This window comes from Natator depressus, chromosome 12 (genome assembly GCF_965152275.1).
Source record: "Natator depressus isolate rNatDep1 chromosome 12, rNatDep2.hap1, whole genome shotgun sequence".
Taxonomy (NCBI): Eukaryota; Metazoa; Chordata; order Testudines; family Cheloniidae; genus Natator; species Natator depressus.
Window position 1 is genome coordinate 6116945 of NC_134245.1, and position 23439 is coordinate 6140383.

Sequence of the window (23439 nt, forward strand, 5' to 3'; positions counted from 1 at the left end):
CGCGCCGGGTGACGCCGCTGGGTTGCACGTGGTGCGTAATCAGCTGCTTAAGGAGCCGGCGCTCAGAGGCAGGCGTGGGACCGTGGGAGGCTTTTTGTTCCCGTTCTGCAGGTATGAGTAAGGGGCGGAGGGTGTGCGATCCCGGGGGGCTTTGTGGCTGGGGGATCAATGAGCACAGGAGTCCCCCAATGGCCAGCAGAGAGGGGTTTGGTGCTGGTATGATAGAGCCCTCCTTTCTCTCCCCACTGCAGAGGTGGGTATCAAAACAGCATCCCTAGCCCACCCCTTCTTCCCTTCCCATCCCATCCCCTTGTAGGCATCGGTACAGGAGCCCTCGAGTCATCCCAGAGGGGGAGGAGGCCACTACATAACAGGCTCTGTAGCAGCTATATGATCCTCATTTCCCTCTCGGTGCTGAAATAGGGCCCTGGAAACCCACCACCGCCACCCATACACCTCCACGCGTCTGTGGATGCACCCTTGTGACACGTCTGCTGCCATGGATGCTGCTGCAGGGCCTATGGGGGAGCTGCCTGCTGTGGACATTGGACCTTAACCCTCCTGGCGCCCACCATAAAATGAGGATTACTGTTCCCTTTGAGGAGCTTGGTGCAGGCTCTGTGTTTGCCCTTCCCCATTCTTTTGTCCCTGTTTCCTATGCTAGTGGGTCTGCTCTTTTTTCAGGCTGGTGTGCGAAAGGTGGGTTGTTTTTTGCCTGGCTGGAGTTCTCCTGCTGCACGTGGCCTGGCTGTGCTGTGACTGAGGGTCAGCAGTGGCAGAGGGTAGGACATAGAGCAAAGAGTCTCTCTCCTGGTTATAGTGTCTCTGCTGTCAGCAGATCTCAGGGTTAAACTCCCCACAAGGAAGCTCTGCAGTGGAAGCAAGGGGTTAAAAGTTTCTGCGGGCAGTGTAGCTCTTCCAGAGGGATTCATAGGAATCATTCATTGAACTAGGCTGCTAGTCACAGAAGTGTGATCCTCCTGGCTGTAAGCAGAGACAGATGCCACCTGCTTCATAGGAAGGGCTGATCCCCTCTATTACACCTGATGGACTGTGCCATGCTATTTGAGGGTTTAGTGTGAAATAAGTTGGGAATGGAGAACATTTCTTCCTGACATTATGAAGTTTGCTGCCAGCATGGATACTGCAGTATGCAAGGCAAGGGAATCTGCTCTGCTAGTTCAGCTCACTGGAAACCCTCTTTCCTGCACCTTGCAACCATGACTATTCCAATAACTGGAACTGGGCCCTGGGGGGCAATTTCATCCAGACCCTAGATGGCAATCCATTTTATACCCATAAATGTTGACTGATAACCCTTATTACTACTTCCTGGTTACCCTACAAGTGTGGTTCTTGTCCAGGTATGTATCTAGTTTAATAAGCTTCAGAGAAAAAGATCTATCTCAGTGCTGTCCTGTACATGTGAGTTCCACTCGTTAACTACATAGTGGGTTAGAAGTTATTTATTAATTTGGATATGTCTGCCCTCAGCTGGCTTTCGCCCTGGAGGGGTGATTTGCTCTGTAATCACACAGAGGTGTTTGAAGTCAATCTCAGGGCTGTGCGAGGAGATGCTGTTCTCAACCTGCTGCTCAAAAGTGCTCCACACTGTATGTAGTGTTTGAAGACATCCATTTGTTAACAAAGAAAACAATGGGGAGGTCATAAAGATCAACTCATACCTTCCCCCAGGTGTATCTGCTCCCCAGGCTCCTCTCCCAAGAATGCTCATCCCACACCCAGGATCCTCTTTCTCCATAGAGCCCTTCCCAACTCACTTATGTGGATCTAACAAGGCACCTGACTCAGTACTTAACTGCTTCCCCAAGGGATCAGGAGCCACTAACAGGGTTGAGGCAAATACTTCTGGCCTGTTTAATTTTATAGTTTAGGTTTTTTTTCTCTAATCCTGTGCTATAATGCTGATGCTGCATGGCTGAGTTACACTTAGAGTAAGACCCTGGGTGACAAAGCTGGTAGCTTATTTTACTAATGCTTGGGTCTTAGTTGATGATCTCCTGATAGGGCAAACTCCAGTCTGCTCCTCATTCCTGTCTGCATGTTCCCTGCTTCCTGATCAGCACTAAAATGAGCTGAATAAGTATACTGTGGAGCTGTGAATTGCACCAATTGGTGTCATTACTGTTTTGTGGTGGAAGGAGGGAAGTATCTCTTGCCTCATACTATAAGGGTTAATCCAGGAACCGTGCACAGTGGGGCCGATGAAGGATAGTATAAAGGCCCTCATTGCCGGGGAAGGGAGGAAAAATGCAGTCCAACTCCTAATTCAAGCTGCTCCTCTGCATCATGACCAGTTTGTAATTAGTGTAGCTCAATTGTAAACAGAACTTTGGAGACAAAGCAATCAGTGCAGACGTGAGTAATACTTCTGTGATTCAAAGTAACCTGGGTTTGCGCCCTTTTAGTAAAAAGGGAGCCTTTTTCCCCTCTTGGTGGTTTTTTTTTTTCTTTCCTGCTTTTTAACCCTTGGAGTTTTAATTTTTGTTTTCCTTGTTTTTGCTGGAGAGATCTTTGAAGGACCTACAGCAAGAGTGGGAGCTTTCTCAACCCATGATTCAGGGGTTAGAGAAGTTGCATCTTGAAGAAATATGTCTTTCCTCCCAACTGTGTGTCGGGCATTTGACTTAGTGGTATTAGCGAAACCCAAAAGATTTTAAACAGTCTAAATAAAAATCACTTCCTCTTCCAATGAATCAAGTTTTACTTCCTTGGTACTTAGAGTGGACAAGTTCTTCGTAGAATCTTCCAAGAGAAATGGAAAACAAGATCTGCATTTCTAATGGCAAAAGAGGCCTTTGAGGTCTCCTTTCTTCATCACACAGAAGCAAACAAGGGCATAATCTCTTATTATTATTTATTTATTTATTATTGTGAACTGTAGCACCTAGGAGCCCTAGAGGTGAACTCAGGCCCCTTCTATGCTGGGTGCTGTACAAACACAGAACAAAAAGATGCTCCCTGCCCCAAAGAGCTTACAGTCTCATCTCTTGCCACTACCTTCTGCATGTCTCCTTTAAGCACTGGCAATAGCTCTTGGTGTAAGGGGAGGATTTCATAGACTAGTGCATCTCTGAGCTCCAGAGCTGATGATCTTACACAAAAGTTGGGATCCTCAGCCTAGCAATGACTTGGCGGTGTATTTTTGTGATGAGTGTGAAAAGCCATAGAGGATGCATTGGGGTGGGGGGGGAATGTGGAGTGAAGTCCCCCTCCAGATTTCTGCTTGGCCTGCCAGGGGTGAGGGAGAGAGGGGCTCCCTGCCACAAGGCAGGTTCGGCTCCTGTCCCTGGCAGCCAGGGCTAGGCACTTTTCATGCTGGCCACTCTAGGTCACTGCTCTGTGCAGCCTGGTAGCTACCTGAGAGAGCCTGGTGGGGGCGGGGAAGGGGGTGGCCTGCCTCGCCCCTTCTGCTTCCCACCCAGGCCTGGCTGCTGGGGCCAGGGTCTGAGTGAGCCGGAAATGTGCCAAGGGGGAGCTCCAGCTCGCTCTGTCCCTGTACCCAGCAGCCAGGCTCAGGCCGGTCAGGTGCACAGAGCCAGGTGCACAGAGTCCGCTTCTGCCAGCGTGAAAAATGGCTTCCTCCTGCTCCCTGCCTGGGCCCGGCTGCCAGGGAGAGCAGCCGAAAGTGCCGTGGGAGAGGCTCAGCGGGAGAAGGACAGACCTCCCCGCCACGCCCCGCAGGTAACTCTGGTGGGGCGGGGAGACCGCAGCAGCCCTGGGAGGTTGATGAGCAGAGGAGACATGTGGGGCGTTCTGAGGTGCTCCCTCTGCTTGGTTCTGTGCTCCAACTGGCAGCTGTTCAAGCCTTGCCCTGAACTTCCTCCCAAAGGAGGACAAGGTCTTTTGCTGCGTTAGCAGAAATGTGGGTTGGAAATAAGGAAGTTGGCTGTGTGTGTGTTTGTTTGAATGAATTTTAGAGACCAGGCACCAGTGTCACAGCCTTGCGGCTTGAAGCTCTCTCGAGCCACATGACAGGTGCAGCAGAGACAATCCTTCCTCCATGCACCGGCTCACCACTGTGCCTCCCCTCTGCCCTAGAGGGGCCAATTGTTCGGAGATCGAGAGGAGCTTTCTTTCTGTCCATCCAACCCCTGGGTCCGTCAGCTGAGACAAAGATGACCGGTGGTGGTGGCATGCAAAAATCCTTATCACTGGTGATGATAGAGCTGGGCCGTCTCACTCAGGCAGCAGAGGCTCCAGCTGTAAGAACCGGAGGTCCCAGATTGCATTCCCACCCAGGATGCAGTGTCCTGTTTAAATGAGAGGTTAAGTTTTGCAGCAGCTGTTAGAGCACAAGAGGAGTGTTGGTCCAGCAAGCCAGCTGTGTCTAGCGTGATTTTCATATACACTTGATGGTGATGCGCCGCCTTTGCTCCTCTTCTAGGTGCAGTAAAGTAGCCTGAACTCTGTGCCTGGGGACCCCTGGACAAGGCCACCTGTCCCCGTAGCAGGAAAATGGGTCTGCTCGCTTTTTGACCCTTGGGAGGCTGGGGCTGGATGGAGTCGATGTGGGCTGGTGTTTCGGTTGCCTGCGGTCATGGCCTGGTGATGAGGCACTAGAGAGACGCAGAGAGCGGTCAGCGCACTGCCGGCCGGGGAAATGGCCCAGCACAATGTGGGGATCAACAGCGAGTACGGAGACTGGGACTGGAGCGCGGATGCCGGGGAGCGGGCCAGGCTGCTGCAGAGCCCCAATGTGGAGACTGGGCCGAAGAGCGACGAGGGGCAGAGACCAGGAGTGGGAACCACCTCCGCCCTTGGGGCCGTTTTCATTGTGGTGAACGCTGCCCTCGGGGCTGGGCTGCTCAACTTCCCTGCAGCCTTCAGCATGGCGGGTGGCGTGGCTGCAGGGATCGCGCTGCAGATGGTGAGCCAGGCAGGCGTGGAGGAGGGGGTATGGGTGTGTGAGGTTCCCTGCAGGAGACCACAGAGGATCATGGAGGAGACATCCTAGCAAACGATCCCACTCACTTCTCCAGAGCCAGGTGGTAGGCCCCTGGCTCAGCGTATCTGTCTGGGTGGGATGGGCCATTGGCTAGAGGCTCCAGAGCTCTGACCACCCTGCTCTGCCCACAGTCCCTGCTGGTGTTCATTATTGGAGGGCTGGTGATCCTGGCTTACTGCTCGCAGGCCAGCAACGAGCGCACGTACCAGGAAGTGGTGTGGGCTGTGTGCGGCAAGGTCCTTGGCGTGCTCTGCGAGGTCGCCATCGCCGTCTACACCTTTGGCACCTGCATCGCCTTCCTCATCATCATCGGGGACCAGCAGGACAAGAGTGAGTGCTCATGGCTGCCCCGGCCCTGGGCCCGCACCCTGAGAGGGAGGGGAGGGTGTTACAGCTGTGGGAGGGTGTGGAGCAGAGGGGAGCCTGCTTCTCTGCAGGTGATGGGCAGTTTCCATGCCCCATCCTGGCAGCCTGTGCTGGGCCCTGCAGCCCTGAGGAGCCAGGCCTAGGGGATGCCCTGAATGACTGCCACACAGAGCTGCAGTCTGTCGGGTTCCTTTTGCCAGACACTGCAGCGTCTCAGGGCTGAACTGCCAGGCTGGGGCCCCTGAGCTCCCTGCCTCTGATTCAGAGCAGCTTCCATTCCTCTTCCTCCTCCCCATGTTCCCTGGCCAAGGTTTGAGATCTGCCCTCTAGTGAGAAGTTGGCATTGGGCTTGGCTGTGCCCCGACCACACTGTTCTACTTTTGTCTCCTTATCAGTCATTGCTGCACTGGTGAAGGATCCCCAGGGAGCAGATGGTAGCCACTGGTACACGGACCGCAAGTTCACCATCAGCATCACGGCCTTCCTCCTAATCCTGCCCCTCTCCATCCCAAAGGAGATTGGCTTCCAGAAATATGCCAGGTGGGTGGCTGGGAAAAGCTGAACCGGGAACTGTGGGTGGGAGGATGCTAAAGGGACAGGCAGGCAATTGGGCCTGACCAGAGTGTTCCATCGTGTTCTAAGATGGTTGCAGAGCCCAATGAGTAGGGCACTGGACTGGGATCAAGGAGACCAGGGTTCTAGTCCCAATAAACTGTGACCGTGGGCAAGTCCCATCATTGCTTTTTGCCTCGGTTTCCCCACCTGTAACATGAGGTGTAAAGTGCTTTCAGGTCCTCGTATGAAAAGCATTGTGATATATTGCCCCAGAGAAGTAATTGTACAAGTGCCCCTTTCTCCAGCTCTTCCATACCAAGCCGTAATGGGAGACTGGGGTGGCAGGAGTGGGTTCCCTGGGTGTCTGGTTTGTCCCTGGGGACAGTGAAGACGGTCCCATAGGTAAGCAGGTATCATATGTCTCTGCTAACACTTTCCTGTGCATATCATGCTGTCCCCAGAGCTAGCAGTGGGAGCACTGGTGTATACAAGCATCTGCTGCTTTAACCACCAGGTCCTCTAATTGCTTGGAGCAGGGCTAGACAACAGGAGACGTTCTGGTTAGAAAATCAGTGGCCATTGGTGGCTGGCTTATCCTAAGGCTACCACTGGAGGAGCTGGATTGATGGTAGCAGTGGTGGGAGATTGGAAGGAGCCAGGCTCATGGAGAGAGAACTGGGTGGGGTGGAGTGGGATATCACAGCTGGGTCCCCTGGGAGAACTGGTGGGAATGTACCAGGGAAAGGGAAGATGTCTTTGTCCAGGCTCACCAGATTCTCCCCAGGGAGGCTCTGAACAAGGAGTAAGAGTGAGCAGAGGCAAGGGGAAGCATTGTCATCTGTCCAGTCTCTTCTTTCTTGCAGCTCCCTGAGCGTGATTGGCACCTGGTACGTCACCGCCGTTGTCATCATCAAATACATCTGGCCTGACAAGGAGATCACCCCAGGGCATATCCCCACGCGGTATGTGAGAGTGGCACCCATGCTTCAAAACCAGGCTGTGCCAAGTCACAAGTTAGATTAGGGAGATAAAGGGGAAATCCCTTTATCCCTATATGGGAAATCCCCGCCCTTCCTGTCCCAGAGCAGTTGTCTGTTTCTGATCAGCAGTGAAAGGGCTAATGATGCTGAAATGCAAACAGTCATAAATTCCCACTCTGAATGAGTTCCGTCTACATGTCTCCAAGAGCTGCTCTTTTGGTTTGGCTGCAGGCTCAGGCAGACAGCCCACCATTGGGACTGCTTCTGGAGGGTTTGTTTTGCAACCAGATGGTTAAGAACATTTTGAATTAAAACTTGTAAATGAATATATTTTAATTGAAGCTTCTTATTTCAATCCCCAAAGGGAAATTAAATCCACTTTCATAATGTGTGTAAACGCTGACTCATGCCAGCCAGGTGCCTTCTCTGTCCCACTGTTATACAGGATGGGAGAGAGCACTTGATTAGTTCCCTGTGGGTCTCTCAGTGCAGTTTTGTCCTGGAAGATTGTAAGATCCTTGGGGCAGGGCCTGTGTCCATCTCTGATTTGTACAGCACAGAGCGCATTGTTGGTTCTTAAATGACAGTCTGAAGAAACGTCTGGTATATCGGACAAGCACTGGCCTTGGGTGCCACCAACTATCTGTCCCTGTTATCACTGCTGGCTTGCTTGTATTCCCCCACTTGAAATCCAGCACAATCTTTAGCAGTCTGTATTCTAGCTGGGCGATGAATACTTGAACTGGGAAGATGGGCTCTTAGCTGTTATACCCTGGTTCTTGGTCTGACAGCTTTCAAGGCAAGAGGCTAATGAGAATAATGTGGGTTTTTGGTTTTGTTTTTTAAAGTCTGGTATCTTATGAGCCATCAGGGCAAGAAAGAGGTGCTCTATGTTATGGAGAAGCTGGGATTTCCTAATGGTTAGAGAGGAAACCTTAAAATGGTCACTCAGAACAGGGAAAAATATAGGGTGTTTTCCAGGCAGGTCAGGTTTGAATATCTTGGCAATGGACAAAATACCCAACAGATCTCTTCTATAGTTATTAATCTTATACAACAAATAACATCAAATATCAATAATAAAGGAAAACAATGGAAGTATAGTATCAGAGGGGGAGCCGTGTTAATCTGTATCCACAAAAACAACGAGGAGTCTGGTGGCACCTTAAAGACTGACAGATTTATTTCGGCATAAGCTTTCACGGGTAAAAAACCCACTTCTTCAGATGCATGGAGTGAAAATTACAGATACAGGTATAAATATAAAAGGAGGACTTGTGGCACCTTAGAATAACAAATTTATTTGAGCATAAGCTTTTGTGAACTACAGCTCACTTCATCGGATAAATATACTGGTATAAATATACGGGCACATGAAGTACAATCCATTTGGCTAAAATGAAATGAATTGTATTGTGCTGTATGGAGAAGCAAAGGCTGTTGGCCTTTGTTAAATTTATCTGTAGATACAAAGTGGTGTATTTTATGGCCCATTCATGGGAGAGCAAGAGATTTGGTTCACCAGTCTCCAGTAGCATTTCAAATTAGGTCCTCTTCTCTGCTAATGGGTCACTAGATGGCACTCTGTTCTTTTGAGTCAATGTCCTGGCATTGTGTTAGAGCACTGTGCCATCTTATGGTTGAGACCTAAAACTGAGGCCTTGATCACTTGTTGCCGTTTCAAAAATTCCGTCTTTGCAAGTGTCCTAGCCAATTGCAGCTTGGGTGATTAAATTCTGTCCACCTCGCCCTTGAGTATTCCCCTTTGTACGTGTGCCTCAAAAGAAGGCCTCGCTATCGTTTTTATGTTGGTCAAATAATTTTTCTTATGCAGCATTGCACCCACCATCCATACTGTGGTCAAACAGATTTTTAGATCTAGCCTGATAACCTAATCTCCCTTAAATTTGCTTAGTACCTTATAGAGAATTTTCAGAACAAACTAAACAGGGCTGAAGAGGGAAACACAGGCCAAGATTTTCAGCAGTGGCTGGTGACTTTCCAAGTGCTTCTGTTTCGGGGGTGCCTCACTTAAGGTGACTTTTAGAGGAACCTGATTTTTGAGAGGGTGGATGCTCAGCACTTTGGGAAAATCCAGGCCCTTTAAGGTGTCCAGCGGGGCCCAAAAATCACTAGTGCCCTTTGACAATATCGACCACTACATGTGCAGAACTGCAGTGAAATGAGCATGCCCTGGTGCACCCTGCAAATGCCCTCCTGGAGGGTGACTGTATGTGTGCTGTTTGTTTAACCCAAGTATCTGCGCTGGCAGCTAGATCTGAACTGGTTGTGATTTCCCTCTCCACAGCCCCTCCTCCTGGATGGCCGTCTTCAATGCCATGCCCACCATCTGCTTCGGATTCCAGGTACGGCTGCTCCCAGGAAGACCTGGGACGATGGAGATCTAAGACAAGTTAGGAGCAGGAAATGTCCATCTAATTTGCTGCCCCTCTTTTGGATTAGTTTAGGTTCCCCCCCAGCCCCCTTTACTTTAATACCAAGGCTCCTACTGCCCCTGTTGGGGCCTCAGACTGATGTGGGATAAAGCCCTAAAGTGAAGGATGCAAGCAAAACAACAGTGTCTTAAAATGACGATCGAAGCTGAGGACAGAGATGACCCGTTGTGCTCTACTTAGACCCTTTTTTAAGGCCAGAGCTGGCTTGTACCCTGCAAGACCTTGTCAGTGTCGTGTCCAGTCTAGTTCTAACTGGCCCAAGTAACAGGATTTCCACCACTTCCTTGGGAGATAGTTCCTCAACCAGAGAGAGATCTCTCGCGCTCAGAGTGTTTCTCTGGGAATTCATCCTGGGAGTCCCTTTAATTTCACTTCAGTACTCGAAACTATGCCCCTGCCTCAGGCTGAATAACACTCCTGAGCATTCACACCCGTCCAGTGTTTGCAGATTGTTATTCTGGCGCTTAGCCAGGCCCTCTATTAGCTCTTCCCCTTTCTTCCTCCATCAATCCCCTGGCCTGTTTTCATTGCCCCTGTGGCTGGGCAGTGGCATCCATTGGGCTGAGTAGGGGGAGGGACGCTTTTGCCATCCGTGATGTTTCCCGTCACATCAGTTTCACGGCCAAGTGTTTCCCTGCCAGTACACGGCCTGCCTTTGTGCTGGACAGACCTGGGGCGGGTAAATTTCAACTGAACCCAAGGAACAGCTGGGAGGTGGGCTCCCCTTGTCCAGAAACAAATCCAGTTGTCTCTTAACTTGGTTACGGTCCCTGCTTCGGTCGCCTTCCCTGGTAACACGTTCCAGTGTGTGGAGGGGCTGCCTGCCTTTGTGTCCCCTTCCTCTCCCGTGATAAGGCTGGTGTCGCTGGAGCACAGAGCGCCAAGCCCAGCAGCCCCTTGCATGCTCTTTCTGTCTCTGGCAGTGCCACGTGAGCAGTGTGCCCGTCTTCAACAGTATGAAGCGGCCCGAGGTGAAGCCATGGGGAGCAGTGGTGACGGCAGCCATGGTTATCGCTCTTTTTGTCTACGCAGGGACAGGTAGGAGCAAGGCCCTTGTTCTCCGGCCTTCCCACGGGGCCCAGCCACTGCAGCCGCAGCACGTTCTCCTGAAAGACTTTGGTTGGGGAAGCTGTGAGCTTCCCCTTGGAGAAGCTGTGCACATCGCTGCGTGAGAGACCCCAGGCCTGGAATAGCTGTAAACTCTCCCACAGCCACTGCAGCTGAAGAGCTGCTGTCAGCTGTGTGCATTCGGCACTCAGACCCCAGATCCAGCTAGAGCATGGGCCCCAGGGACAAACCCGGCCACCTCCTTCATCCAAATTCCTGTGCCCCATCCTTCCCCTAGCCCCTGCTGGCATCCTCCCCGGGCTATCTGTTCCCCTCCAGGGATCTGTGGGTTCCTGACGTTTGGCGCAAGCGTGGACCAGGATGTGTTGCTGTCCTACCCCTCCAACGACATCCCTGTTGCCATTGCACGGGCCTTCATCATCGTCTGCGTGCTGACATCCTATCCCATCCTGCACTTCTGCGGCAGGTGAGAGGTGCGGGAGGAGGCTAGGAGTGGCAGAAGTGCCCTAAAAGTGTGGGGTGGGGCATAGGCACTCAAACGGTGGCCCCCTGCTTGCTCCCCACCCCCCTGTTGCTCATCCTTACTATTGGTAAAAAATGGGGGGCATGGCCCCCTAGCCTCCCCTGTTCCAGCACCCCCTGGAGGTGGCTTGTGGGGCGCTCCAGACTAAATGGGATTGGTTCTTCCCTGTGTTGCCATGGTGTCTTCAAGGAGCAGGCCAGGCTGTGCCCAGGCTACAAGAGATCCTGCTGTTCTGAACGTATGTCCCTGGCAACCAGTCAATGGTGGGGGAATCCCGAGACCTGGGATCTGATACATGAGGTCTGGGATCCCAGTAGGAAGCCCACTGATTCTGCTGTCTCTCTGCCTCCGGCGCAGGGCTGTGCTAGAGGGTCTCTGGCTACGCTACAAGGGGGAAACGGTGGAGGAAGATGTGGTGCGCGAGAGGCGCCGGCGTGTGTTCCAGACAGTCTGCTGGTTTCTCCTGACTCTCCTCCTGGCCTTGTTCATCCCAGATATCGGCAAAGTCATCTCTCTCATCGGGGGTCTGGCTGCCTGCTTCATCTTCGTCTTCCCGGGTACGGCCCCAACTTTCCATGCGTTGGAATTACATGGCAGCCAATCAAAGCAGCCAGCATGTTAAACAATGAGCACTGGGTTTCATTGGGTTGCTGAATTAGGCCCTGGGGTCACACTTCACAAGAATACTGGAAGTTTATGTGCCAGGGGCCCGGTCCCCTACATATCTGTTCCCACTAGGAGATCGGTACAGGCTGTCTGGCTCCACATCATCTCCATGGAGTGGGGGGGATAAGACGCAAGGGGAGGCTAAGCCTCCCCAAACAGGATGCAATGCACCTCCCTTTGGAGGCCCGCTGGCCCGCCACCTTTGGAGCACCACCACCAAAAGGGCACCTGGGCCATGGCTCTGCCTGTGCTCCGCCCTGAGGCCCTGCTCCTGCTCATCTTTTTCCCTCGAGGCCCCATCCTCGCTGCTCCTCTTCCTGCCCCCTCCTCTGAAGCTCCCCTGCCCCGTGGCTCGCTCCTTCCTCCCCACGCGGGAGAGGCGCGGGCAGCTTGGGGGAGGGGGGCCGAGTGAGGGCAGAGCAGGGGGCAAGGCCACGGTCCGGGTGCCGATGCCCTTCTAGGGAGCTTCAGGCGTTCATGCCCAGCCTCCCCAAATCCAGGAGTCACGCGCCCCCCACTACAGTATGCTGAGTGCCGCACAGCTCCTTTGAGCCGAGGTTCTGGGAAAAGATCACAGGAAGGATACTGCAATAAAGTGCGCGCACACACGCACACCTCCCCCCCCCCCCCCCCCCCCCAGTAAAACCAAAGTCTGGTGATCCTGAGTGAAAACAAAACATTATCCCCCCTCAAGGACAGGGAGACATCAAGGGCTGAATTCTCAGCAAAGGAGGCCCAAAGGCTGTTCGCACTGGCTTCCCCCTTCCCTGCCCCAAAAAATGTGGCCCCAAATCATTAGAAGTAGCATAGAGGAAAGGACTGGTCCTGTGCCCATGTGAAGTCAGCCATGTACCACACACTGCTGAGTCACTGTGGAGCCAGAGTTGTGATTGTGGGATCTAAATAGGGTGTGGGAGCAAGTTTGGCTGTCTGTGTCCTGAACTTAATATGCTTGCTGGGTGAGAAAGGTGTGGGAGGGGCACTGAGTGTCCTTCATCCCCCCCCCCCCCCCCCAGCCTGGTTAGCAGGGCACTTAGCACGCATTTCTAGAGGGGATGGAACTCTTCCCTTCCTAGGTCCCCTTTGAGAAGGCAATAAAATGCAACATATTGGGACCGAGGGCATGGCCTGGTGGTACAGATTGATTGATTGTGCTGTCTCCTGCCATGCAAGGGAATCCAGTTCTTTCTTATTCTGGACTCTTTCTTCTTGGGTGATCTATGCTCCCGGACAGGAGAAGCTGCATGCTGAAGGGGGGTGCAGAGGGAATTCCTTGATCCCTTTTAATTAATTAGCAGCACTGATAGGACAGCTCTTCACAGTCTGGCTGCTCCTCCCAGGCTGGGAGGGTGATGGTGATGGGTGTCTTATCTTCCCTCTATCTCACTAGAACAAGTTAAGGAAAAACAAAGAGAGCTTGTCTCTCTCTCAAATTCCTGACTCCTCTGCCTTCTGGGCGTGGTGGTTTAATTCTCTACTCAGGAATCTTTTGACTGCTGATCACTATAATTATTCTGATGTTCAATGTTGTTTGCATTCCCTCCCTGCTAGGACTGTGCCTGATTCAAGCCAAACTTTCTGAAATCCAGGAAACCAGGTCAACCAGGTAAAAAAACAAATTTGCCTTCCATTTCTCTCTCCCTTTTCACAAGATGATTCAGACGTTGGTTCCCATTGGCAGGATTTAGCCATACACTGTATCATGGTGGGTTCCCTTGCCTGACATCGCACACTGACCTGTCTTCTCAATTCACAGCTGGTGGGCTCTGGTCAGCTATGGGACATTTATGGTCACGCTTGGAGCCTTCATCTTTGGACAAACCACTGCCAATGCCATCTTTGTGGATCTGATGGCCTGACTCGTTCTACAGGACTGGTTTATGCTGCCCTCCTTAGAAGTAGCTTTTCCTTTGGGGCAGCCCAGGACTGAAGGAAAAATTTTGATTTGGCTTCTGAAGTTTCCAAAAGTTGGTTGGAGGGGAACATATTCCTCTCCTGCTGGGGGGTTTTGTTAGTCTGTTTCATTGGGAGAGTCCTACAGTGTTGTATGTTCATTGTCTAACGCACCATCAAGTCAGGGTTTTGTTTTAGCTTCTGGTTCCTAGGCCTTAGGAACTGCAGAGGATCACTACAGAGAATTCAGACACTAACCCAATGGGCGTGCGCAGTGCGATGCCCTCATGGAATGAGGTCATGACAGAAGCCTTTGTGCAGAATGCCTCTGGAGCCCCACACTGGAATTCCAGGCTGAATTCTTGTTACCCCTTTTTGGGGTAGAAATCTCTAAAGAAGTGTGTTTTTTGGGATTCACAGCACATAATAGGCAGTGGCTCCCCTTTGGGTAGGAGACCAGCTGGGAACCAGGAGACAATACTACTTTGGACTGAATTTTGTGTCTGACGAATCCTCTCTCCCAAACAATTTAAAGGACCTTAAACTGCCTGTTCTAATAACGAAATTACTGGTGAGATGTTTGTCGTATAAAGGGAACTGGTAACCTTGCCTTATGAACTTAGGAATTATTCATGTCAGGTTTTTAGCTTCAGATGATAAAACCACAGGAAACTTTCCCAAAGAAACAATACTTGTATTGATGATCACCCCTTATGGGGGGGGTGGGAGGGGTGTGAGAGAATGAACTCCATTCTTGCATGATAAGACCATTGTCTCTGTCATGGTAAGAGTAGCAGGGAAAGGTAAGGGAATAAAAAGCATTCCTTTCTTTAGCTTATATGATATCTAATACACTTGAGTGCAATTCCTTAATCATGCTTCTTGGAGAACTCTAGTAATTACATTCCTTTCTTTGTACTAGGCTATCAAGTTAGTTTCTATAGAAAAATTTCTGCCATATCTGTGTTTTTTTTGGTTTTTTTAAATACTGGCCTTTTTCATCTCTCTCACTCTCTCATCTAGTCAGTCTTTTCTCACTTATGTCAACCGGGGGATTACTTAACCTGCCTCTGGTTTACATTTTTACTGGAAGGTGCTGCTCATTGGCTATTTTGTAATAAGCACTTTTTTGCTTCTTTGTAATTGTGTGGAAACAGGGCCAGGGAAGAATCTAACAAAGCACATCTGTCCTGACATGCCACTGGGCACCAACAAAGCAGTGTGATGTTTACAAAACCGATGTTCCCCCTTCATGCATTTGGGGGCTTGATCGCTATTTAGTTAAGGTGCTATGACTCTGTAACAGAGTTTTCAAAGGCTCTTGTCATTTCAAATCCTGTTCTTCCAGGATGGATGTTTTCTGGACAGGGCTGATACCCTTAGGTTTAAAGGGACACGGTCAGGGTAAAAATCATAACTTAAAGCCCTCCCACGTGGATTATATAAAACACCTACAATTATTAAAACTGAAAATTTCTGAATAGCCAAGAGTAAACTAACTATACTATTCACTGTTTGCATTTCTCTGGGCTTGGAGGAGGAGAAACACAAGCTGGTCAGTCTCACTTTTTTGTTTCTAGTCAGTTTCACTTTGATGGCCTCAAGGGTTAGCACAGTATCTGGTTTGCAACCTCTGTAGAGGCATAGTTAGATCTCAGTGGGCAAACTGTTCTTATTGGAATTTAAAAACTTTTCTGTTGGTCTGTTTTGTGAAATAAATAAAATAAAGCCGGCTTTGTTTTTTACCATAAAACCTGATTTTACGCAGGGGAAGGGTGCGTGCTTTTGTGTTGCGCAGTATGGCTTTCTAGCCGCCTGCATTCCAGTTTGAAAAGCCTCAACTCAGGCCAGGTCTACACCACAAAGTTTTGGTAGCAGAGCTGTGTCGTTTGGGGTGTGGAGAAACTGTCTCCCGAGCTGACTCAGCTCTGCCAGCAGAAGCCCCGCTGGAGACCCAGCTGTGCCACCAGAAGAGGGCTCCTGTCAGTACTGCTAATGTTGTTCAGGGAGGCGGTGTTACTCTGGCTATATCTACACTTCAACCACTGCAGCCGCTCTGCTGTAGCACTTCAGCATAGACGCTTGCTGCAGCAATGGGAGGGGTTCTCCCCTTGCTATCGTTTAATCCACCTCCCTGAAAAGTGGGAGCTAGTTCTTTCATTCAGCTTAGGTTGGTTCAAGTACGTCATACAGGAGTGACTTTTTCATATGCTCGAGCGACGTAGCTGGATTGACCTAATGTTTTAGTGTAGACTGGCCTAGGCTAGCAGAAAAACTCCTGCTGTCAGTATAAGGTGCATCTCCAGGGGGGGCTCTGCCAGGGTAGCTATGTGGTACTGCCTAAACACACTCCGTTTCACCCAGTTTCCAGGGAACAGGTGCTCCTGTCACTCAAGACCACTGCAAATGAGCCCTGAGGCTCAGCAGAGAGTCCAAGGGTTAAATAGGGCCTTGAAGCTCCCTCTGTTCACTCTCAGCCCTAGAAGTGATACCTCTTGCTGAGGTGAGACAGGTAGGTGGGGCTGCACTAGGAGGTCTGCACTGCTCCTATGTGTGCTCTGCCATCAATGGCCAGAGTGGTGTCAATCTGGTACCTTCCATGAGTACTAATACATACCGATCCCCATAGTCAGCCACTCCTGGGCAAAATGTTTGTCCCCAACACACCAGCTAGGAAGCCCCTGGGAATTTTGGGAGACTTCCCCTGCCTTCCCGTGGTCTCAGCTAACCAGGGTTACTGGGTCCAGCTGAGTCATACAGAGCTGAGAACTGGGCCTGCTGATCATATGGCAGGCTTCGTTGAGTTGTCCGTGGCGGTATGGTCACTGGCCCTTCAGGACTCCAGAGCTGCTACAGGCGATACCTTGCCTCAGTGGTACAATCAAGCTGGTCCCTTTAGCAAGTCAGCCCCGTGACTGTTGGCTTACTGTTAGGAGAGCACAGGCCTGACCTCCAGGACTCCCTGACTACCACATCTGGCATTCACATTTACCAGCTGTGTGACCTAGAGCCAGTTCTTTTGGCTGATATTTTCCAAGAGCCTGTGAGCATTTGTGCCCAAGTCCCACAAACTCCTTGGACAGTCCCAACCTCAATTGCTCTCTGCCTCAATTTCCCTACTTGTGAACTGGAGATAACTGATTATAAAGAGAGAGAATTGCTAGCTATTTCATTACAAGGGGAAAATGGTCCAACCTACTTTGTGGCTAATCCCTGGCTCCAAAAACAGACTAATTTCATCTCGATTCAGGGTGCTGCTGTGTGTGGTGATAGCTCTGACCTTATCTTGACCCCCAGTCGCTAGGAAAGCAGGTTCTCACAGAAAAGCCCCACCTCCTCTCTTGCTCTGTTCCCTTGACTGCCATTGCCTAGAAGCTTAGCAGCAGTACCTCATGTTTGCTTATCTAGAAGCATCAGGCCAGGTTATGGGTGTCTCCTCTTAAGATCACAGTGTACTGGAAAACTGAGCTGAAGTGAGCGGACTATGCGTTGCGTGTGTGCCAGTTTAGTCAAATCCCATTCATGTGTGGCCAGCACTGGCCTGCAACTCATGTGAGCCACAGTCTGCGTTCTATCCCTGCACATCCTGGGCCTTCTCTGGCTCCTCGGGAACCCCAATGTGCGTCCAGTTCAAAGAACCCTTCCTCCCCAGCCCCACCTGCCCTATCACCACACCTTGAGCTATGGAAATAGCAGACAAGCTGTGTCCTGGGGAGAAAGCAGATGGACCGCTGCCTGCTTCTGCAGCCCCTCATCCATCACCCCATTAATATCTGAATCACGGGGCTTGAATGGACCCACCCGCCCTGAAGAAGAGTGAAGGCCAGAGTTTCAGAAGTGCTGAGCATTCGCTACCCGCAAGGTCTCAGTCGGGGGTGCTCAGTCGGTGCTCAGTACTTCTCAGCAGCAGGATCTAAAGGCTTTTGCTAACCACTGCCTGATGCTCTACTGTAGAGGTTCTCAACCTGTTTCTTTCTGAGCCTTCCCCCCCCTCCCCTCCCCTGCACCCTCTCATGCTATAAAAACTTCATGGCCCACCTGTGCCTCAATAACTGGTTTTCTACATATAAAAGCCAGAGTCAGCATTAGGGGGTAGCAAGCAGGGCAATTGCCTGGGGTCCTATGCCACAGGGACCCCCACGAAGCTACAAGGCTTCAGTTTCAGCCCTGGGTGCCGGGGCTCAGGGACCTGGGCTTCAGCCCTATGCGGTGGGGCTTCGGCTTTCTCCTCTGGGTCCCAGAGAGTCTAATGCTGACCCTGCTTGGAGGCCCCCTGAAACCTGCTTGGGGGGCCCCAGACCCCTGGTTGAGAACCATGGCTCTACTGGGCTTCTGGTGGGAGGGGCAGAGGCACTTCTTTAGTACACCCCTCTATGACTCATAAACCAGGAGTTGCTACCGGAGGTGGATCATCTCCATTGCTGAGCCTCCTCCCTGTTAAGCTGCTGCCCCCATGTCATGATCTCTAAAGGGGGAGTGGGCAGCTGACTGTATTCCACATTGCTGGAGTGTGCGCTGTGGAATGGCCATTTTGCCGTGCTAACAAATGTGTTTCTGGAGCTCAGTGCCTGGCCCAATGGATTAGGAAGCAGTGACACATGATTCTTCTCTCTGGACCTGACCCCCTACTGGTGACAGTACAAGGCAATCCTCAGTCCCCTCCCACATGCTCCTCTACTCTAATTCCTATCTTCCCCACACCTCATCTCACCTCGTGTCCGTTTTCTCCAAGCAGCAGTGGTGCTGGCTGAGATACCATTTAGGAGGCACCCTGGCTGAAGCCCCAGCTGCATTATACACCCAGACAGGGTGGGATTTTCAAGAGTGACTTAGGAACATAAGTCCCCTTGAAAGTCAAAAGAGTTTGTGCTTCTAAATCCCTTAGCCACACTCGAAAACTCAGCTACCTCCTGCTGCTTGCTTCCTCTCTGGTTGTTGTGGCAGTCCCAGGGAAGCAGTGCGGATAGGTTCGCACAACTCCCTACAAGCTGCCACTTCCCCTTTCAGTGCCAGTGTGCAGCTTTTTAAAATGCATCGCTAGTCCTAAGGGACAGCGGCCCGGTATCACTGGTCTCATCAGCTTCAACAATGCAACAGCTATTCAAGCTGCAGCTGGACGGGGTGGAAAAGGGCCAACAGCCTTTAAATGATTCTAAAGGTTGGGGACGCAGTATCTTAAGCCAACACAGCCTTCTGGGACTAGGGGCTTTTTCTCGTAACTTACCTATTGCCCAGGGAGTGGGCCAGAGACTCCTGCACTTAGGGACAAAGCTTTACAGTGAGAAAACAAGTGCTTGTCTTCAATAATGCCATTAGCCTATAGATTTAAAGCCTAGAGTAAGCAGCTGCTCTGATTGGTGCATCTAAAACCCACTGGCTTGCCACACGGCTTCCCTTGAGTGCCATCAGCCTGTTTTCTTTGCCACTAACTTTCTGATGCAACGTGCCAGCAACAGAACGAAAGCAAGATGCCAGTGTGTGGTTGCCGCGGCCTGAACAGCAGCATTCAGCTCCGCTTCTGAACTCCCGCAAGCAGCAGGGTCATTCTGATGTCAGAGGCATTGGGCCCAGCCAAGCAGAGGGGGCCATGCACCTTTGTGTGAAAGGTGCTATGCAAAGCCATTGGAAGAGGCTGACGTGCATGCCCCTTGCTGAAGCCATCTGTTTCCTTGCATTCAGAACAGGACACCCACCCTGCAGGAGCCACAGCCACGTGTTCCTGCCACAGAGAATGCGGAGCAGGTTGTGAGAAGGGGTGGAGTGTAACTGACCACATTGGAAACTCTCTTTCCCCCCCTGGGGGCCACTGCAGAATTCCTCCCTGCAATATAGTCCCATAGTGACCGGTCCATCTTCCTTCCGAGTCAGTCTGGCAATGGGGCTTTATCACTTCCCTTGGAAGCCATTCCACAGGCAAATGGAGCTCAGTTGTTAGCATATTTTTCCGTCCATCCAGTCTCAATTTACCTTTCATCCCAGGAATTAAGACCTGCGTCTAATAACACCCTGCCTGCCTATAGCACGCCCTAAGCATTAATATGTGAGGCTTCACATCCCCTTAGGGTGCCGGGAAGCAGCACTGTGCTATGTTCTGTTCTCCAGCTGGGGAGACAGACACCCAGACGCCTCACTGGCCTGATTTTCAGAAGTATTAAGCCACTTCCGTGAGCATAAGTGGTGGGTGCTCAATACGCCTGACAGCTGTCCCTAAGTGACTGCCCAAGGGCACACGGTAATTGGGTAGCAAACCCGGGCCTCTGGCATCCTAATCCATTCCCTGGTGTAACCTCTAGGCAATACTCCCTGACACCATCTGTGCTTACACATTCTGATTGTAGATTTACATATAATCCAAGCTGGTCAGACAAGGAGAGGTGGCAGGGATTTTGCTTTGAAGGGGTGGGGGGCAGAGGGACCGGAAGTAGAGCAGGGTGCGTGCTCTGCATAGGGAGTGAGGGGAGCTACTGAGACTTGGTGGGGGACATGGGCAGCTGGCTCCAGGCTGGGGAAGAGGGGTCCTGACAGTTCATGTCTCTCTTGCTGTCCACGAGGTATAGCTGCTCCCAGATCTGGCCTGATCACCCCAAGTCCTACCTACTCCCTGGCCCAATTCCAGGCACCGCTCTAGCCTCTCTGTGTCCTGCTCTTGCCTCTGCCCCCCAACTTGTGCACGCAGTTCATAGGGAACATTAGTTCCTAGAATGTGTAGCAGAACGACCTATGGGAGTAGAAACATAGATCAGATCTCCCCGCCCCCAGTATTTCCTTTCTGGGGGCACTAGCCCCCATTCCCCAGTTCCACTGCCCCTGCAGAGAAGACAGAAAAAACTGACTGTGGGAGAAGAGAAAAGCCAGGCAGTAATACAGGAGAGGGAAGGTGGAGTGTGCCAGCCTGGGGCTGGAATAGCCAGGAGCTCAGGGAGTTTTTCCTGGAAGGCCAACATATACTCCACCGCTGAGTCCCCCTTGGGAGAGGCTGTACCTTCCCACTGCACCCTCATTAAGTCCAACCAACCCCCATACCGTCCCCTCGCAGAGCAGTTCAAAGGGGACAATGCTGTGGGTTCCTGGGAGTCCCCTTATGGGCAAACAGCAGGTGAGGTAAACATTTAACCCATCCCTGGGGAGCTGGTCCACAAAAGTTTTCGTTGGGGATTGGTCCTGCTTTGAGCAGGGGGTTGGACTAGATGACCTCCTGAGGTCCCTTCCAACCCTGAGATTCTATGATTCTATGATTCAATATTGTTGTAAGGTTCCATGAAATCTCTCAATCAGCCCATTAGCTTGGGGGTGGGAGGGAGATACCCTGAAGTGTTGAACGCCACATTTCTCCCATAGCCCCTAGGGCAGACATAAAGTCTGCGCCCCACCCCCACCGATCAGCCAAAACCACGCAGGGCAACCCCACCCGGCTGAATATCGCTAGCAAGACATCAACCACCATGTCTGCCCCTACAGAGGACAGTGCTACTGCTTCTGGGTAGCAGGTGGCGTAAGCTACTACCAACCAAATAGACGTTTTTCCTCCCATCCAGGTAACTTTGCTAAGGGGCCCCACGACGTCCAGAGCACCTTCTGAAGAGGTTCCTCTGTGATGATTAGCGGGCTCGGGGCAGCCTGGACCTACCTCACCCTCTGGCACAGGTCACAGGCCTTACAGTATTTTGGCACTGCCTCACAAACCCCAGGCCAGTAGAAATTCTGGAGTAAGCTGTTTAGTATTCTCATGGCTCCTGAGAAGAGTATAACATGGACCAGGCTGAGTAGCCGAAGTCAGTACTTTGTGGTACCACCAATTGTCTCTGTATTCCCCATGGCTCAGCGTTCCCAGGGAGTCCCTCTCTCTAGAGTAGCTCCTGATCCCAGAGAAACCCTCTGGTTTCCTATCCGGGGGCTGTCTGGGGAGTCAGCTGCATCCCTAGGTTTTTCTAGGGAAGGGTTAGTCAATTGTTCCCGTCTGAATTCCATAGCAGGAGCTGGGGGGCTGAGCTCAGCCTGGGACCTGCTCCCTGCCCCTCCCCAGGTCAGTTCATCAGCTGGACTGTGTTCAGCCCTAGCCATGCAATCAGAGCCGCCTCCCAGCCTGGCCCTTTGCAGCCTGGGGTGAGAGCCAAGGGCTGCTGCTTGCAGCCAAGTGGCTTGGGGCCAGGAGTCCGTCATTCCCCAGCGAGACTTCTCCTGGCATCTGGGAGGTAGCACACCGCAACATCCTTAGGTCCCTCGGTGCCACCCCATTTTAGATGGGTCTGACCACGAAGGAAAGTCCCTAAATGGTCAAGAGTCGATCAGGTATAATTCACAACCCCCAGAGTTCCTTGGGCCCTCCACTCCTGGGCCTTTTTCCATCCACAGCCACTGGGAAATGAGTTTTGTCGATTCCTCTCCTGGGTCTGAAATGGTCAGGTTTACTGATTGGGTCATTGGGACTAGATCCGGTTCTACCATTGGTGAGGTCACTGTCATCTGGACCTGCTGTGGGCTACCACTAGCACTTGGCCTCCCCAGCACCAAGCAGTGGATCACCTTCTGGCCTTTCTCATTGCAATAAAAGCATTTCAGATCCCTGGGTTCCTTGTTTGGACCCCGGGTAGGGTTTCTTCCCTGCACCAATCTGGATTTGGCCCATTCCCTTCTCGGGAGGTCCTGGTTGGGGGTCAGTTTTGTGCCACTGTCCCTTGAATTTATCAAACCTGGTCCAACTATCTGCCTATTGGTTAGCCCATTTCCCAGTTATGGTCATGTCTCTAGCATCCTTGTCTATTGACAATTATTTTAGGTCGGGGGCAGAGTTTGTAGAATTGTTCTAAACCCATTAATTCATAGGCCTCATCAACTGTGGATACCCCACCCATTTCCCCATTTTCTTACCTAACCCCTAATTTGAGTTGACACCTCAACATGGGCCGGATCCTCCGTTTTCTGAACTCCTCAGAACCTCCTCCTGTACGCATCAGGGGTCAATTTCCACTTTTGCAACCACGCTTGTTTGCACTGCCCATAATCTGCATTGTCCTCTCTGGCCAGATGGGTGAAAATGTCTAAGGCCTTTCGACAGCAGTGGAGCCAGATTCCCACGTTCTCCTGCCCCACCTTGTTCCAGTCACATCCCATGTCAAAAGCATTTTGAAACACATCCCTGTCATCCCCTTGCCTGAAGGGAGGCAATAACTTGGAGTCTATGCCATCCACTGGGCCAGGTACTTGGGGTCTGGCTCCACCGCCCGGGTCAGGTTTTTGCTGTCACTTTCCCTCCATATGGAGCTGATGTTGATGCTCCCTCTCTCGCCTCTTGTCCTTCTCTCTCTCCTCAAACTGCACTGCTTCTCCTGGGGTGCTCGCTCTTGCTCCTGGTCTGCAAGCAGCTGGGCTTCAAGATGCAGTCTGTCCCTCTCCTGCTCTACCGGTAGATCTGTCCACGCTCTCTCTGCAGGGGTGCACTCGGTCTGGATGGAGCATGGTTGCTGCCTCTGTCAACCTCTTCCCTTTAGGGAGGTGTCACCCAGATTTCCCCTACCTGCTGGTCTCTCTGCCAGTGGGCTGGGTGTTCCCTGCGATTCTGGACCATTGTTCCTTTCCTGGTCCTCAGAGTCCGGCAGGTTGGCTAGCTGGGCCTTTGTCCGCTCCTCAGTGTTGAGCTGCCTTTCTCTGCATGTCTCAGCTGCTGACGTTTTTTCTAGCTGTTCATAACTCACTTTGCTCTCTCTCTCTTCACCCTTCCTTTCCCCAAAAGGCTACGAGACTTTTCTCTGTGCTTTGCCCTATCGAAGCACTTGCTTTCACTGTTGTTGGTACTTCACTGGCCATAGATTCCACTTCTGCTACCAGCTATGTCACAGTTTCAGGATTGACTGCATTTTTGCCCTTCCCTCCTGGTCTTCCTTGAGGGCACCCACTTAAAGGTTTGAGACTTCCTAGCCTTCACCTATCTTGGGCGGAGACCCATGTCTCACTCCCTCCAAGATT

At 51.6% G+C, this 23439-nt stretch overlaps 1 protein-coding gene across 1 annotated transcript; it reads left to right on the top strand.

Annotated features, from left to right (window-relative positions):
* Positions 1–6: 6 nt before the first annotated feature.
* Positions 7–15205, top strand: SLC38A7 (solute carrier family 38 member 7). The gene is made up of 11 exons (XM_074969070.1): positions 7–111; positions 4409–4891; positions 5101–5299; positions 5731–5875; positions 6754–6852; positions 9179–9236; positions 10250–10364; positions 10713–10860; positions 11275–11474; positions 13135–13189; positions 13340–15205. The coding sequence occupies exons 2-11, from the start codon at positions 4625–4627 to the stop codon at positions 13440–13442; spliced, it is 1389 nt and encodes a 462-aa protein (XP_074825171.1). The 5' UTR covers positions 7–111; positions 4409–4624; the 3' UTR covers positions 13443–15205.
* The last annotated feature ends 8234 nt before the right edge of the window (positions 15206–23439 follow it).

Coding starts and splice junctions, on each gene's coding strand:
- SLC38A7 (XM_074969070.1), top strand. CDS start 4,625: ATGGCCCAGCACAATGTGGGGATCAACAGCGAGTACGGAGACTGGGAC. Junction 5,876..6,753: donor GGCTTCCAGAAATATGCCAG/GTGGGTGGCTGG, acceptor TCTTTCTTGCAG/CTCCCTGAGCGTGATTGGCA. Junction 10,861..11,274: donor ATCCTGCACTTCTGCGGCAG/GTGAGAGGTGCG, acceptor CCTCCGGCGCAG/GGCTGTGCTAGAGGGTCTCT.